Below are 16,975 nucleotides of genomic sequence, written 5' to 3'. Positions count from 1 at the left end.
AACTGTGCCTACTTCATTGCTGTTACACAAATAGGTACCTGATCCAGCAGTACTTATTTCATTAGTAATTCCATTTAACTTGATGGAATTATGAAGAAGAGTGTAGGAATTGTACAGCCCAGCCTAGCACCTTTGTTGTTAACAGAATGATTCTTTGTTATTAAACATTTCAATGATTTTACTTATAAAAATTTCTTTCCCCTCAACCCAGGCATTTTAGTTCACAAAGTTGTGTGAAAGCTGAAAGATATACACGTACCTTTTGAAAAAAATTGCAGTAGTCTCGTTTGAGAATATAGATAGCTACTTCTTTCAGTCCGTCAAGCCCATACATATCAGCAATTCTCAGTATTCGACTGAAGTAAAAGCAGTAATGATAGGATTAATAATATCACTAATCAACCAGGATGTCCACATTTTTTGCTTACAAAATAGTTTACAAACAAAATTACTTTTGCCCTACCCTTTTCTTATTCCTAGTCAGAAGTTTCTATACACCATTGTATAGAGATTAAGTATAAGCACACAGTACTTGTCTAGAACAATGGCTTTCAACCTGTTGTCTGCAGACCATTCCGGGTATGCAGACTATGTCTAAGAAATGTCTCCATTCAACATTTTTAAGGGTTTGCAAATGATAAAAGGTTAAAAATCACTGTTCTAGAATGCTCCAAAATACAGTGTTCAAACAGAAGCTAGCTAAGAAATAAAATAAAATACCCACAACATAGAGTGAGCTTCTAGAACTGCTTGCTGAATCTCACTGAATTTTTACAAGGCTTTCAGAACCCCTCGAGGGCAAGTTCTCTTTTCTAGCTGCTGCAGTAGGATGATTATGCATTTCATGGCTGCCCACTACAAAGGTGATATATGACCTTATGGATGTGGTCTGGCATCTGAGTATTACATCAGTAATGAGTTATTTCCAAACAACAGAAAAGCATAGTGAACAAACTATAAAACTACTAATTTTGTAAAATAATTAATATCTCTATGTGGCGGCTTATTCCACGCAAGGATTTGTAGGGGCCATTTTAAATACATTTTCATGTAATCTTGGGGGAATAAAACTTTGAACAACAAATGATTTAAGCCACTCAAAAATTATGTTCTTGACATCTATTAACACACTTAAGAATGGCTCTTATATAACAGATTACAATGAACACCCCGAAACTCCTATTTACTGTATGGGATCCTAATGCTGTAATATTGTATGTTAAGGCATGTATACACTAGGAAATTATTTTGAAATAACTTATTTCAAAATAATAACTCCTGAAATAACAATTTTGAAATAGCATGTCCATGCTACAGGAAAGCCTCAAAATTAGTCCAAGGCAGGCTCCACTATTGTGGACATGCTATCTCAACAAAGAGCCCCAGAAAGCAACGGGGAGTAATTAGTTTGATGACTCTAGGGAGTAGTTATTTTGAAACTGCAGCAATGGAGTGTCCACACTACCGTTATCTCAAAATAACTATTTTGAAATAAGTGTTAAGTCTCAGAAAGCAGAAGTTACTATTTTGAAATAATTTTCTAGTGTAGACCAGGACTCAGTAACATCCAAACAAAATGTAATGCTTAGTAAACTAAGCATGTATCTAAGTTTGTGAACAAACCTTACCTACCTGAAACCACTCCACTACAATTCAAAAGACATATAATCCCCAATGAGTAACAGAACTAGTGCAATTCTAAAGAAAAAAATTGGGAAAGAGGAGATAACATAGAAAATTAACCCACAGCGTGTGTTCTCTTGCACACTGAGAGCTATGGAAAATAGTTCCAATCAGTGCAATAACTGAGGAACATTTTGGGAGTGGATCCAGTGCATCCATGATTTTGCAGATGCCAAAAGCCTCCTAATTACCAGCCACAGAGTGGCTCCAATACAGCCTGTTACCTTAATGGAGGGGTTCTATCCCATTCTAAATATCTAAAAATTTTCCTAGAGCTGTCCAGCGATCTACTCAAGAGAGGGTTTAGACCAAACATTTTTAAAAGATTGCCTGCAAGTATTTCATGTTGCTGTTCAACTACTTTCTGTGGATCTATTATTTTACAAACAATGAGATCTCTCACTAATTAAAAAAGTTATTTCAATATTACATTCTGAATATTTGTTACAAAATATCATTTTGTGTTGTCCAGATCACTGAAAGCTGAGTAAAAGCAGAATGTACAGCACAAAGTGTCATATTATTTTAGCATAATAGGCTATACTTTGTTTTCCAAACATTTTTCTCTCCATCTAATATTCTACAGGGCTACTGAATAAATAACAAGATATTCTCTAAAAATACATTATTTTTGTAATTTCCTCAAAATATATTTAGGTGCAATGATGATTATATTCGACACCTTTGTTTTATTTATACTACATGATGCATTTCCTATTTGAATCTGAATTGAGAAAAAGCAGAATAGGCACAAAGTTCAATTAAAAATAATAAAAGTTGACATATACCCAGCATCAGCTTTGTGTGGGAAGTCCAGCATTCCTCCATATATAAAATACAATATGACACTCATTTCTACATGGGTTATGCTGCAAAATAGAAAGAAAAATCACTACAAGAGACATGTTCAAAAGAAAATCTATTCCTGACATTTTATAAATCAGAAGGAAGATGCATCATCTCTAAAAAAACATGGAAAGGAAAGGAAATAATAAAATTAGAGAGACAAGGCTGGTAAGGTAATATCTTTTATAGGACCATCTTCCGCTGGGGAGAGAAACAAGCTTTCAAGCTTACCCAAAGCTCTTCTTTCAGGTCCAATTAAAGATACAACCTCACCAACCTTGTCTGCCTAATGTCCTAGGATTAACACAGCTACAAAAACGCATTATTTCTGAACAACAGTCGATGACACTTCAACTTGTGAGTAATTTCACTAATGTGAGCAGTCCAACAGAAGCTTCACAATGCTGTAAATCTTTGTGACTAAAGTTATAACCATCTTAAAACTACTTCTTACTGCGATTCATACCACAGGTGACCTTCCCAAGTCTGGCACTATCTGGTCCATCTATATCCATGGTCCAACATGATTTTAGTTAGCTGGATGTCCACTTATCATGGGTGTGACCAAGTTTCCCATGGTCCCATATTTTGTTTACAGTCACCAGTCTTGGCTCTCAGTGTTCTGTGCTGTTATTTAGCTCTAATTTATCACTTAATGTCTTCTAAGAGCTCACTAAGCAGTGGAAGTGTTGGTAATTCTGCTAGACAATACTGACCTCCTGTGATTTGGCAAATTCTTTGGTTCAACACTGGTCAGGTCCTGAGAGTTCCAGACTAGAGATGTTCAGCCTCTAGTTCTCTAAACTAGAAATTATGTATACTGATATCCTGTATGCAAAGCATCCTTAAGACATATCACTAGTCAACACTTCATTTATAATGTTAACTGAACACATTTAACAGAATTTCAGAATAACAATTTTGTTTTATGGGTTTCTTAAATCTACAAGTATATTTACTCTACTAAACAAGTATATTAAACTTTACTTTTCATAAAAATTCATTATGTGTACCACAGTACACATATCTCAAAATACTCAAAGTTTCTATGGGCTTGATTTTCTGCCATTGCAGGCAACAGAAATTTTACTGTTAAAGTCAATGGTAACATAATTTATATTGGTGAACACATTTTTCAGAATATTAATCCTAATCTTAAAATCTAATTCCCAAAACACCCAGGTGCCATGCCTATTAGTATAAATGGGAACAATTCATACATGTTAATGAGACATTTCTTTAAGAATTAGACATATTGAAGCAACAGACAGTGATGACTAAAAACAAGGAAAAAATTGGTTGCAACATGCTAAGCAGCAAAATCAACACAGTTGTCTGTCTCTACATTAGCACACAAGATAGCCATAAAAACAGCAAGAAAAGATTTCCCTGCTGTCTTGACAGCTGTTATCGTAAGCAGCATTTGTATTATTTCAGAATAAGCCATATGCACTTATTCATAAGTGTTTATAGAGACAACATGAAAATCTGCACAAAGCAGAAGACTGAACTTGAAAAGGTAGTAGTAGTACAATAAGATCTAGTTAGATGTTAATACCTGGAAACCATGAGATATTAATTAGACATGAACATGCTTGTAAAAAGATTAAACAATATTCAGGAGAATACTGAAAAATAATGACTGAAATTCCTTAGCTATCCAGGAAGATGAAGATCAATTACTAGGGAGCAGGGTGAGGGGAAAGTACAAAACTAAGATTTTGTCATTTGATTTTTTTTAAACAATTCACTATATAGCATAAAAGATATACTTCCGATAAATGTATAGCAACTGCTTTAGTAGGTTTAAAAAATAAAAAGAGTCAGAACAAACCTCCTTTGTGATATCATAGCAATGTTATTAAAATAGGAAACTAAAATGAGGAAAAACCAGTGGAGAATTGCTCAGTTAAGCCATTTTATAACAAGGCAAAGTATATACATATTCTAACATTGTATAATAAACATGATTGTTTATAAAGAAAAGTGGATCTGAATGACTTGAATTCCAGTTCACTTTCCAATATTTTATAGAGCATTGAAGTTAATGAATATTAGGGTCACTTTGTAATTCATTATATATTGTGATAACATTTACTAATATTTTATGGAAATCTTAAACAATTATATATATTATATAAATTTTGAGGTGTTAAAGGGAACAGAACAGACATTCCCAGAGACACCAAAGTCCCTGATTTATCCATACAATATGTAACAAGACTCTAGAAGAGTTTTACTTGCTCTACACTAGCAGCAATGTTGTTCTGAGCATTTGTGGACAAAATGTTTCCAGCCATGAATGATTCAATTTCCTAGTGTACAATGATCCTGAATCATATTGGTTAAAAATGACCTACAAAATGAATAATTGATTTGCTTTTATATCCAAAGTGTGCATCGGGCTTTAACATACAAAGAGCTATGAAAATGTATGTGACAGTTCAGCTGTATAGAATACATTTTTGACACATAAAGGAGGTTAAACAGGGAAGGAGTGCTGTAGGACACTAAAATGTGTATTATGGAAAGGGTAACTCCCTCCCCCCCATTGATAAATTTAGGACAAACATTAAAACCACTCTACTAAACAAGTCAAAATATTACTCCAGATATTTATCACATTGAAGAAAAAAAAAGGTACCACAGCAGATTAATATAGATTGCTTTGTATGCAGCCTGGTTGCTGCATTTTTGCAGTGATTTTAAATTGCCTACCTTTGCTCCCATATGACTTGCAAAAGCTATGCTTACCCTTGAAGAGTGATGTGCTCTTGGGAGCTTTCAGCCCAACTTCCACTCAGCATAGCAGCAAAGTAACTAGACCTGGCACATAAAATGGCCCTGAGAGGAAAAAAAAACAAGCAGTATTTCACTACATACAAATGTTCGTTACAAGAAAAAAATCTTAGATGAGATTGATTTAGATCTTTGCCCCTTACACATCAAGATCTCTCTGTACCTTACATACCTTTTTCTCCCAGTATCTTTGGCAACTCATCTCAGGATCTTATAATAATGAGGAAAATTAATACCACACTGAAAATTCTCAATTAAAGTTAGTTTCTAGTACACCTTTTGATTTCTTCTGTTTTATATTAATATTATTGCCACGTGATTTATCTGTTCTTCCACAAGGGAAAGTGGGATAGATCTTTTAAAGGCACAAGTTTGTAGCTTGTAATATATTACAACATAACACTAAATTCAAATTCTTTATATAACAATACTTCTGGCAGTTAGGTCTGGTACCTCTTGCAGATACTCATTGAAAATTGATTTTAATAAAAATGTTTATGAAAGATATAGCTAAAGCTTCAGTAAATCCAGAGTATCGACCTATCTTCTATCAAAAGGTATGTTTCAGACAATTCTAATATTGTTCGAATAAAATGGGACGTGCTTCCTACATGAATACAAGAAAAGCTATACCTTATTTTAGGGCTGTCAAGCAATTAAAAATTAATTATGATTAATCCCACCGTTAAACAATATTAAAATACAATTTATTTAAATATTTTTTTGATAATTTCTACATTTTCAAATATACTGATTTCAATTACAACACAGAATGCAAAGTGTCCAATGCTCATTTTATGCTTGATTACAAATATTTGCACTGTAAAAAAATAAAACAAATAGTATTTTCAGTTCAATACAAATATTGTACTGTACCTAATACAAATATTGTACTGTATTCTCTTTATAATGAAAATTGAACTTACAAATGTAGAACTATGTACAAAAAAATAACTGCTTTAAAAAAAAAAAAAAAAGTAAAACTTTGGAGCCTGTGAGTTTACTCAGTCTTATTTCTTGGTCAGCTCAGACAAACAAATTTGTTTAAATAAGCCAGAGAAAATGCTGCCTGATTCTTATTTACAATGTTACCTGAAAGTAAGAAAAGACATTTGCAACACACTGTTGTTGCGAGTGTCGCAGATATTTACGTGCCAGATGCACTAAAGAATCATACGTCTCTTTATGCTTCAAACACCATTCCAAAGGACATCTGTCCATACTGATGATGGATTCTGCTCAATAATGATCCAAAGCAGTGCTGACTGACGCATATTCACATAAAGTTGACATTTATTAAATATTTTGGGATATTTTTCTACATTTTTCAAATATATTAGTTTCAATTACAACATATGGTACAGTGTACACTAATATGTACACTAATATGGTCAACGTACAAGGTACAAATATTTACACTAAAATTGATAAAAAATAATATTTTTCAGTTCTCTTCATATAAGCATTGTAGTGCAATCTTTTTATTGTAAAAGTTTCCACTTACAACAAATATGGCCAAGGTACAATATTTGTACACTAGTACAAATAATTGCAATATAATTAGTTGTACAATCCTAGATTATGTGAGTGGGTGCAGAGAGGCAGAAATATCGAGAGATAAAGGAGTAGAAATTGCTTCCTGATCCCAACTCATGATTAGGGTACTTCATCATCTGAGTCAGGTGCCACCAGCAGCAGGTTGATTTTCATTTTTGGTGGTTCTGGTTCTGTAGTTTCTGCATTGGAGTGCTGCTCTTTTAAGACATCTGAAAGCATGCCCCCAACTCAGATTTTGGAAGGCACTTCACGTTGTCAGCTCTTGGGTCAAGTGCCATATTACTGTATATATTTGTGTATGCTGTACTATGTGCTATAATTGAAATTCGTACCTATCTGTGGAAATCTCACATTGGTTCCTTTGTGTTTTGTCAAATCTCTAGTGAAAATATTTTTTAAATGAACAACATATGCTGGGTCATCATACAAGACTGCTATAACATGAGATAATTGGCAGAATGTGGGTTAAACAGAGCAGGAAGCAGACAATTCTCCCACAATGAGTGCACTCACAAATTTAATTTAAAAAAAAATAAGCATCATCAATATGGAAACAGGTCTTCTGGAATGGTGATCAAAGCATGAAGGGGTATATGAATGTTTGGTATATCTGGCATGTAAATACCTACAATGCCAGCTACAGAAGTGCCATGTGAATGCCTATTCTCACTTTATAATGACATTGTAAATACGAAGCAGGCAGCATTATCTCCCATAAATGTAAACAAATTTCTCTCTCTTAGCTATTTGCTGAACAAGAAGTAGGACAGAGTGAACTTGCAGGTTCTAAAATTTTACATTGTTTTATTTTCTAGTACAGTTATCAAACAAAAAAAATCTACATTTGTAAGTTGCAACATATTGTACATTAGTGTACAAATATTGTACCTTGGCCATATTTGTTGTAAGTGGAAACTTTTACGATAAAGAGACTGCACTACAATACTTGTCTGAAGATAACTGAAAAATACTATTTATCATCAATTTTACAGTGTAAATATTGGTATGTTGGCCATATTAGTGTACATATTAGTGTATGCTGTACTATATGTTGTAATTGAAACTAATGTATTTGAAAAACGTAGAAAAATATCCCAAAATATATAATAAATGTCAACGTGTATTCTACTGTTAAACAATGTGATTAAAACGGTGACAAATCACAATTTTTTCATTTAATCATATGAATTAACTGAAATTAATTGAAAAGGCCTACTTTATTTCCTTTTAGCCTATAGCAGCCTCCTTTCCTAGGCTCAGAAGAATAACGGGGAGTAAATCAGCCTATTTGATTTATTCCACTCCATCCCATTAAAAAAAAACAAAAACCAAATCATTCATCCAATTCAGTATTCATCTCCAGCAATGCCAGGTCCTTCAGAGAAGAGTATAAAAAGCCCCATAATATAATTAGTTGTGCAATACTAGATTATGTGAGTGGGTGCAGAGAGGCAGAACTATCGAGAGATAAGGGAGTGGAAATTGCTTCCTGACCCCAACTCATGATTAGGGTACTCCCTAAAGCACAAGGACTAGCCTTTTTTCATTTTATCTTAGCTAGTATAATTGCAGATGATTTTCTCACTCATATTAATTTCTTACAGTTTGACATTAAGCTTCAAGTTTGAAAGTTACTTTGCTTCAGTTATATATTTTGCAGAAAATGCAATAGGTTACATACTATAGAAGAATGGTATTTCCTTTTATATACACATTATAACTTACTGACTTTTAAAATACATTAAAAAACTCTTATTCTTGTATGGGATAAAGATCAAAGCAACATACAATTTGCCTTCTTTTCCCCGTCAGTTTATATACTGGTATTTCATATAGTTTCTTTTTTCTCCAAAATGTCCAATCTCTCTCCCATTCCTCTCACAAACCAGCCAGCAATAATTAAGCTTTCCTGGAATCTTGCTAATCTGAATTAAATATGTCAAACCCTAGATCCAACAAGTATGCTGCAGTATATAGCTGTGGGCATGTGAAAGTGATAGTTCCCTGAATTCTGAACATGTGACCTTCTCCAGTTACTCTCCTGCAAGCAAAATATGTTGTCTTTGTTTTTGTCATTTCCTCTCTAAATATGCTTCATCAATGAGCAGGAACAGATCAACTGGAATGCTAAGCTCTGTTTTGTAGGATACTGAACATTTAAATAACTCATGTTAAGTAAAATGGCTACCTAGTGAAAACTAGCATATATGATATCTATTTTGGTGTCTCTTTGCATGTGTTATAGTGTACATTTGTATAGGTTCCAGATACATTTGATACAGAATCTAAACTTGCCCATGGTTTCCTGCCACTATGATCTGAATCACATAGCAGCATAATTTGTTCCTGAGTGAGTAAGGAATACTCTCATGGGTAAGGAATGCAGGATGGGCCTTGAAATTACCTGCAGTTTGAGGACATGACTTCTTATAATCTGGGATGATAAATAAAATTAATTGCTTATTAATAATGCAATCATACCCAAAGTTACTTTTCTGCAACTCACTTTAATACACCTCTACTGCTCAAATCACTATGTGGTACTGAAACAATCAGCTGATTTTCTTATGTCTATTTCAGAACATCCTAGTTTGCCTTCAAGTGACTGCTCATGTCCATTCCAAGCAGTTGTGCATGTGCTGCGTACACAGTCATTGGAAGGTTTTCCTCTAGTCATATCCATCAGTAGGCTGCAGAGCCCCCAAGAATGGCGCTGTTATGACTCTGTATATCAGGGCTACTCAACACAGGCCATTTGTTTGCAGCCCACAGAGCAGTTTGGGTTCATCCAAACAGTACACGGCTGGGAGCCAAAGAGGACAGAGCCAAAGACTCCAAAGAGGACAGAGCCTCTCTTCCTCAAGCTCACTTCCTCATGATGAGTACACTAATATAAAGCCTTTCCACTTGTCCTATCACTACTGCCAGGAACTGCTAGGCCACGTGGTAGCTTGCACTTAGGTAGTGCAACATGTCAGACTTTGCCTCCAGCCTCTGCAAGCATAGCTGGCCCAAATGTACAGACCAAATCAGGATTGACTGGACTCTATAATCACCATTTCTCCTCAGTGGTGGCTGGATCCACAGAATGTCTGCACCAGGGTTCCTTTTTCTACACTGCAACTGACACTAGTCCTAGTCAGGGACATGTTGGCAATGGGTTGGGGTGTCCACTTAGGCAATCTCTGGACATAAGGCCTCCAAACTCCAGCAGACATTCTGACACATATCAGCGTCAAAGAACTCTGTGCAGTTTGTCTGTCTTGCATAGCATTCCGTGCTCACCTACAGGGCAATTGCGTTTCAGTTTTAATGGACGACATCACAGTGATGTTTTACCTAAACAAAGAGAATGGGCCCAATCTCCTCCTGTGTCAAGAGGCCATCAAGCTGTGGGACTTTTGCATCGCTCATGAAATACACCTGGAGGCTTCCTGTCAGGTTTCCAGAACGAGTTGGCCGATCACCTCAGATGTTTTCCATTGTCTTGAGTGGTTGCTTCATCCTGACAAAGCCAAGTTAATTTTCCAGAGGTGGGAGTTACCCCAAGTGGACCTGTTTGTAACTCATCAGAACAGGAAATGCCACAGATTTTGTTCCTTTCTGGGCCACAGTCCAGGTTTCCTGCCAGACACTTTCCTCAGGCCTATTTTAGGCCTTTCTGCTTCTGCTCCTCCTTCACAAGGTCCTGCTCAAAATATGTCAGGACAGGGCATCAGTAATCATGGCAGTCCTGTCATGGCCCAGGAAACGTTGGTTTTCCACCCTTCCACACCTATCAGTGGACACATCTTTCCTCTTTTCCATGCTTCCAGATTTGCTCACTCAGGATCACAGGTGTCTGCAGCATTCCAATCTGGAGTCACTCCATCTCATAGCCTGGATGCTCTCAGGTTAAACCCTTGTGAGATAGCTTGTTCATTGGTGGTGAAGGAGATTCTCCTGGGCAGCAGAACAACTTTCAATGCGTGCCACCTACATCACCAAATGGAAGAGGTTTTCTGTCTGGTCCCTTCAAGAAGGCATACATCCAGCAGAGGCCTCTATTCCAGTTGTCCTAGACCAGTGGTTCTCAACATGGGCCATATGGCTCTCCAGGGGGGCACACCTTACTTCTAGAGGGCCACATGGAAAAAACAGAACATTAGGGGGCCACAGTAAGTTTTTGAGGGGGCCACCCAAACTTAACTGCCAGGTGTATGATGAATGAGGCTCAGAAGGGGGCCATGAGCAAAAAAAGGTTGAGAAACACTGTCCTAATATATCTCCTTTATTTAAAAATCAGCAAGGGCTCAGTGTCTTCAGTAAAAATACACTTTGCAGCCATCTCAGCCGTCTATCCCAGCTCATCTGGTTATTCTGTGTTTATGGACCCAGTGGTAACCTGCTTCCTGAAGGGGTTGGACAGGCTTTATCTTCATGTGAGGCAGTTGGTCCCTCAATGGGATCTTAACTTAATATTATCTAAATTAACGGTACCACTTTTCAAACCTTTAGCAACATGCTCCCTCTTGCATCTATCGTGCAAAGTGGTTTTTCTAGTAGTAATAGTATCAGCTGAACTCAAGGTGCTGACATCGGAACCCCCTTACACAGTGTATTATAAGGACAAGGTCCAGTTTAGAACTCACCAGGCCTTTTTACTTAAGGTGGTTTCAGACTTCCATGCCAACCAAGATATTTTTCTACTGGTATTTTATCCAAAGCCACATAACACCAACAAGGAGCAAATGCTCCATTCTCTCAATGTTTGATGTAATCTGGATTTTTTTGTTTTGTTTTTGTGTGTGTGTGTGGATACCACTTGGTGTCCATCACGGACAGAATGAAAGGCCTTCCAATTAACTCCCAGAGAATCTCTCTGGATCCCAGCCGATATTAGGGTCTTTTATGACCTTGCCAAGATCCTGGCTCCGCTCCAGATGGCTCACAGCGCATGTGCGCAAGGATCCTCTATCATCATCCTACTGCATGTACCAATCCAGGACATTTGCAGGGCAGCTAATTGGTTTTCCATTCATACGTTTACTTCTCATTATGTTGTTCACTTGCAGGCCAGAGATGATGCCAGATTCAGTAAAGCAGTGCTTCAGACGGCAACTATTACCTCCAACCCCTCCACCAGAAAACTGCTTCGGAGTTACCTGGTTGGAATGAACATGAGCAATCACTCAAAGAAGAAAAATCTCATAGACTTTAAGGTCAGAAGGGACCATTATGATCATCTAGTCTGACCCCCTGCACAATGCAGGCCACAGAATCTCACCTACCCACTGCTAGAATAATCCTCTCACCTATCTCTCAGATAATGAAGTCCTTAAACGATGGTTTAAAGACCCCAAGATACAGAGAATCCTCCCGCAAGTGACCCGTGCCCCATGCTACAGAGGAAGGCAAAAAACCTCCAGGGCCTCTGCCAATCTACCCTGGAAGAAAATTCCTTCCCGACCCCAAATATGGCGATCAGCTGAACCCTGAGCATGTGGGCAAGACTCACCAACCAGACACCCAGAAAAAAGTTCTCTATAGCAACTCCTATCTTCCCACCATTGGCCTATTTACCACTGATAGTGAAAAGTCAATTAATTACCAAGATCATGTTACCTCATCTAACCATCCCCTTCATAAACCCATCTAGCTTAATCTTGAAGCCAGATAGGTCTTTTGCCCCCACTACTTCCCTTGGAAGGCTGTTCCAGAACTTCACTCCTCTGATGGTTAGAAACCTTTGCCTAATTTCGAGTCTAAACTTCCTAATAGCCAGCTTATATCCATTTGTTCTTCTGTCCACGTTGGTATTGAGCTTAAATAATTCCTCTACCTCCCTGGCATTTATCCCTCTGATGTATTTAAAGAGAGCAATCATATCTCCCATCAGCCTTCTCTTGGTTAAGGTAAACAAGCCAAGTTCCTTGAGTCTCCTTTCATAAGACAGGTTTTCCATTCCTCGGATCATCCTAGTGGCCCTTCTTTGTACCTGTTCCAGTTTGAATTCATCCTTCTTAAACATGGGAGACCAGAACTGCACACAGTATTCCAAATGAGGTCTTACCAATGCCTTATATAACGGCACTAACACCTCCTTATCTCTACTGGAAATATCTCGCCTAATACATCCCAAAACCGTATTAGCCTTTTTCACGGCCATGTCACATTGGCAGCTCATAGTCATCCTGTGATCAACCAGGACTCCGAGGTCCTTCTCCTCTTCCGTTACTTCCATCTGATGTGTCCCCAGCTTATAACTAAAATTCTTGTTATTAATCCCTAAATGCATAACCTTACACTTCTCACTATTAAATTTCATCCTATTACTAGTACAGGCAGTCCCCGGGTTACATACAAGACAGGGACTGTAGGTTTGTTCTTAAGTTGAATCTGTATGTAAGTCAGAACTGGCATCCAGATTCAGCCGCTGCTGAAACTGATCAGTTTCAACCGCGGCTGAATCTGGATGCTAGTTCTGACTTACATACAGATTCAACTTAAGAAACCCAGGCATCCCCAAGTCAGCTGCTGCTGAAACTGATCAGCGGCTGATTCCAGGAAGCCTGGGGCAGAGCAACTCTGCCTCGGGCTTCCTGTAGTCAGCCGCTGGTCAGTTTCAGCAGCGGCTGACTTGGGGACGCCTGGGGCAGAGCAGCTGCACCCCAGCAGCACCCCAGCTGCTCTGCCCCAGGCATCCTGATTCAGCCGCTGCTTTGCTCGGGTGTCCCTGGTCTAGTGGGGGGGTCCAGCGGCTTTGGAGACCGGGAGAAGCTTTTCTCGCCCCGGAGGACACGGGTGGTGACCCGCCGCCCGTGAGCTCCGGGGTGAGAAAAGCCCCGTTCGTAAGTGCGGATCCGACATTAGTCGGATCCGTGTAAGTCGGGGACTGCCTGTACTCCAATTTACAAGATCATCCAGATCTTCCTGTATGATATCCCGATCCTTTTCTGAATTGGCAATACCTCCCAACTTTGTGTCATCCGCAAACTTTATTAGCACACTCCTACTTCTAGTGCCCAGGTCAGTAATAAAAAGATTAAATAACAATGGTCCCAGAACTGATCCCTGAAGAACTCCACTAGTAACCTCTCTCCAATCTGACAGTTCACCTTTCAGTATGACTCTCTGTAGTCTCCCCTTTAACCAGTTCCTTATCCACCTCTCAATTTTCATATTGCTCCCCATCTTTTCCAATTTAACCAATAATTCCCCATGTGGTACTGTATCAAATGCCTTACTGAAATCAAGGTAGATTAGATCCACTGCATTTCCAGTGGCCATACATCCCAAAGCCCTCCTTATAGCACCACTGCCTGAGCCACCTATTGAGCCTCATAATCCTATCAGACCTTTGTTGCCCTTCTCTAGGAACAAGCAGAATCCCACTGAAGATCACCTGAGCCTTGATTTCCTTAAATGTCCTCCCCAACCTGGCATAGTCTCCCTTGATTCGTTCCAGCGAGAATCTAGCCGTATTATTTATTCCTACATGAAGGATGATCAATCGATTCTTTCCCCCTCCCTTTAGGATCCTCTTCAACCTTAGTTCCACATCCTGTATCTCAGCACTTGGCAGACAGCACACCCTTCTGTTCTCTGGATCAACTCTGGTTACAGGCCTGTCTATTCTTCTCAGTAAGGAGTCCCCAGTCATATAGACCTGCCTTTTCCTGGTGACAGTGCGATTCTCTGGTCTATCCCTTGTTTCCTCTGGCTGCAAGTCCTTTCCATTCCTATCTTCCCTTGTAATCTTTTTCAACCCATCCTGTATCCCCCTGGTGCTCATTATTGGTGTTGTCTCCATTGACTCTTCCCCTTTACGTATGGGACTGGCCACTCTTCTCTTCTTCCTTACCTTTCCACCTTCAGTGGCCACCTGCTGTATCCCTTCTCCATTCTCCAAGTCCACATATCTGTTCTTGAGCTCTATTTCTCCTTCACTGGCCCATCTTTTCCTCTGCCTGGTTCTCATAGTAACATGCTTCCACTGTCCATTTTCTTTGCCCAGCAGTCCCCCCTCAGAGGCCTTTGATCTTGCTTCAGTCTGCATGTCTAAGCTTTCCCCTTCAGCCACCTCATGCCTTTGCTCCATCATCTGCTCGAACCCCCTTCTAAACTCAACCAGAGTTTCCACCTGCATCTCCAATCCTCGGATCTTTTCTTCCATCAGTTCTATTAGGCGGCACTTCATGCAAACAAAACTCCTTTCAAGTATCCCCTCCAAAACCATATACATACCACAGCTGCCACATCCACTCATTCTCATTGTGTCCTCCACTGCTATCTCTGTGTTAATCAGCCTTCTCACCTAAATCCTGTTAGTCCAGCAACACAAAAACAAATCAAAACACCCCTCCACGGCAAAAACAAACCCTAAATGAGTCCCACAATCCAAACTCCCACTCAAACGACCCTGTTTACAGCTCTGTTTGCTGGCGCCTATGTCGCTGCTGCTGACTGTGCCACTGCCTGACTGGAAGACTACCTTTTATAGGACCCCTAATCAGTGAGGCCCCGCCCTCTAACCAGGGCTCAGCTTCTCTCCCAGCACACTGCCCCTACAAGCCTCTACACATACAAAAATGATTAGTTACGTCTCACAATGGTTGTTCTTCAGGATGTGTTGCTCGTGTGCATTCCAATAACCACCACCTCCGCTCTGTCGGTGTTATCCAGCAAGAAGGAACTGAGCAGAGGCAGATGGGGGAGACTGGCAGTGGACTATATTCAGAACCATAACAGCACCACTCCAGGGGGCTCCACAGTTAACTGACTGGCACTGCTAAGGGAAAAAACCTTCCAATAACTGTGCACATAGCACACATACACCTGTTTGGAATGGACATGAGCAACACATTTCAAAGAACAACAGTTATAAACAGTAAGTAACAGTCCCCCCCCCCCCCCCCCTTCTCTGCTAATATGAGGCACTGCAATATTTTCAAATGTTGGCTGGATACATTGCTCCTGGCACAATAACAGCCTGAACTGAAACAGTTCTTGCAGATGGGATTTTTTTCGAAGGCAGGAGGTAATAGTCCTTGCATTAAAATTTCTATTTATCCAGCTATGAAACTGAGAACATGTATTTTTCTCAGTTCTACATCATCCAAAAAGAAGCAACCTACCTAAACTCCATTTATGTATTATCCAATGTAACTTAAAAAAACCCTACATTCCTATATCATCTGTAATAAATAACCAGACTTTCTACATTAAATGAATATTTCCCCCACTTCCACTAATCCACAAGACTTTTTTCCATCCGTGCTCTCTCAATTATATATGTTAAGTATTATGAAATGCAAGGAAATGAAAATCTATTTTAAAGCAAAAAAAATTATTTGGATTTATGCCTATTTTCAGGACAAACCAGAAGAGACAGATACTGCCTGATTATTGGGTTTTTCAAATACCAGTGAGAAAGATGAATATTAAAAAAGTCACCTTGTTCACTTTACTACTTTTCATTTTACATTGGAAAAAGATTCGAAAATGTAAAAATGCATGACAGGCATACAAAGAGTTTTCTGTTTTAAAGAAATCCTCAACTGTGGCCAATAGTATGCAGCTCAGTATACTGACTTAGTAAACAAGGTAAACAGCTGGCCTACCAGTGTTCTACACAGATATTCTATAATAGTAGATAATGGGTAAACAAACTTGGGGCTCCTATCTCAATCAACTTTAGGGTATCACTACACAGCATGTCCCCCTAACATGGGTATAAATAGCAGTGTAAATGATGTGGCACTGTTTAGCTGCATAAAGAAACCTGAACCAATGGGTACAAGCAGTGCCTCCCCCATCTGCATTGCTGTCTTTGGCAGCATAGTATCCTGCTGCCCAAGATTTTTCTTCACTGCAGGGAAAGACTTCAACAGCAGGGAAGCTCTGGCAGCTCCCTACTGGTGAGTTCTCTTCCACAGGGAGCAGCCAGAGTCTCTCTCTGCAGCGAAAGACTCCAGCAGCATGTGAAAGGCTCTGACAGGAGACGCATTGGAGAAAAGCTCCTGCTTTCCCCTGCTATACACTTTCCCAGACACAGGTAGCTATGTATTGTTGTGAGAACACAGCTTGCTTTTCCCTGCAGTACGTACCT

The 16,975-nt window shown here is 38.9% G+C and overlaps 1 protein-coding gene across 2 annotated transcripts in view; it reads right to left on the bottom strand.

Annotated features, from left to right (window-relative positions):
• LOC102445788 (BTB/POZ domain-containing protein 8) overlaps positions 1-16,975 on the bottom strand; it is a 104,988-nt gene that overhangs the window by 63,341 nt on the left and 24,672 nt on the right. For both annotated transcript variants that reach the window (XM_089780534.1, XM_075936526.2), the window contains exons 5-7: positions 5,284-5,373; positions 2,472-2,552; positions 260-356 (exon numbers count right to left, since the gene is read on the bottom strand). In XM_089780534.1, coding sequence (XP_089636660.1) covers positions 260-356; positions 2,472-2,552; positions 5,284-5,373 — 268 coding nt within the window. The remainder of the gene's footprint in view (positions 1-259; positions 357-2,471; positions 2,553-5,283; positions 5,374-16,975) is intronic.

Source organism: Pelodiscus sinensis, chromosome 9 (assembly GCF_052426305.1).
Source record: "Pelodiscus sinensis isolate ZL-2025 chromosome 9, ASM5242630v1, whole genome shotgun sequence".
Taxonomy (NCBI): Eukaryota; Metazoa; Chordata; order Testudines; family Trionychidae; genus Pelodiscus; species Pelodiscus sinensis.
The sequence above is the reverse complement of the archived record's forward strand: the minus strand, read 5'-3'. Positions and strand labels throughout refer to the sequence as shown.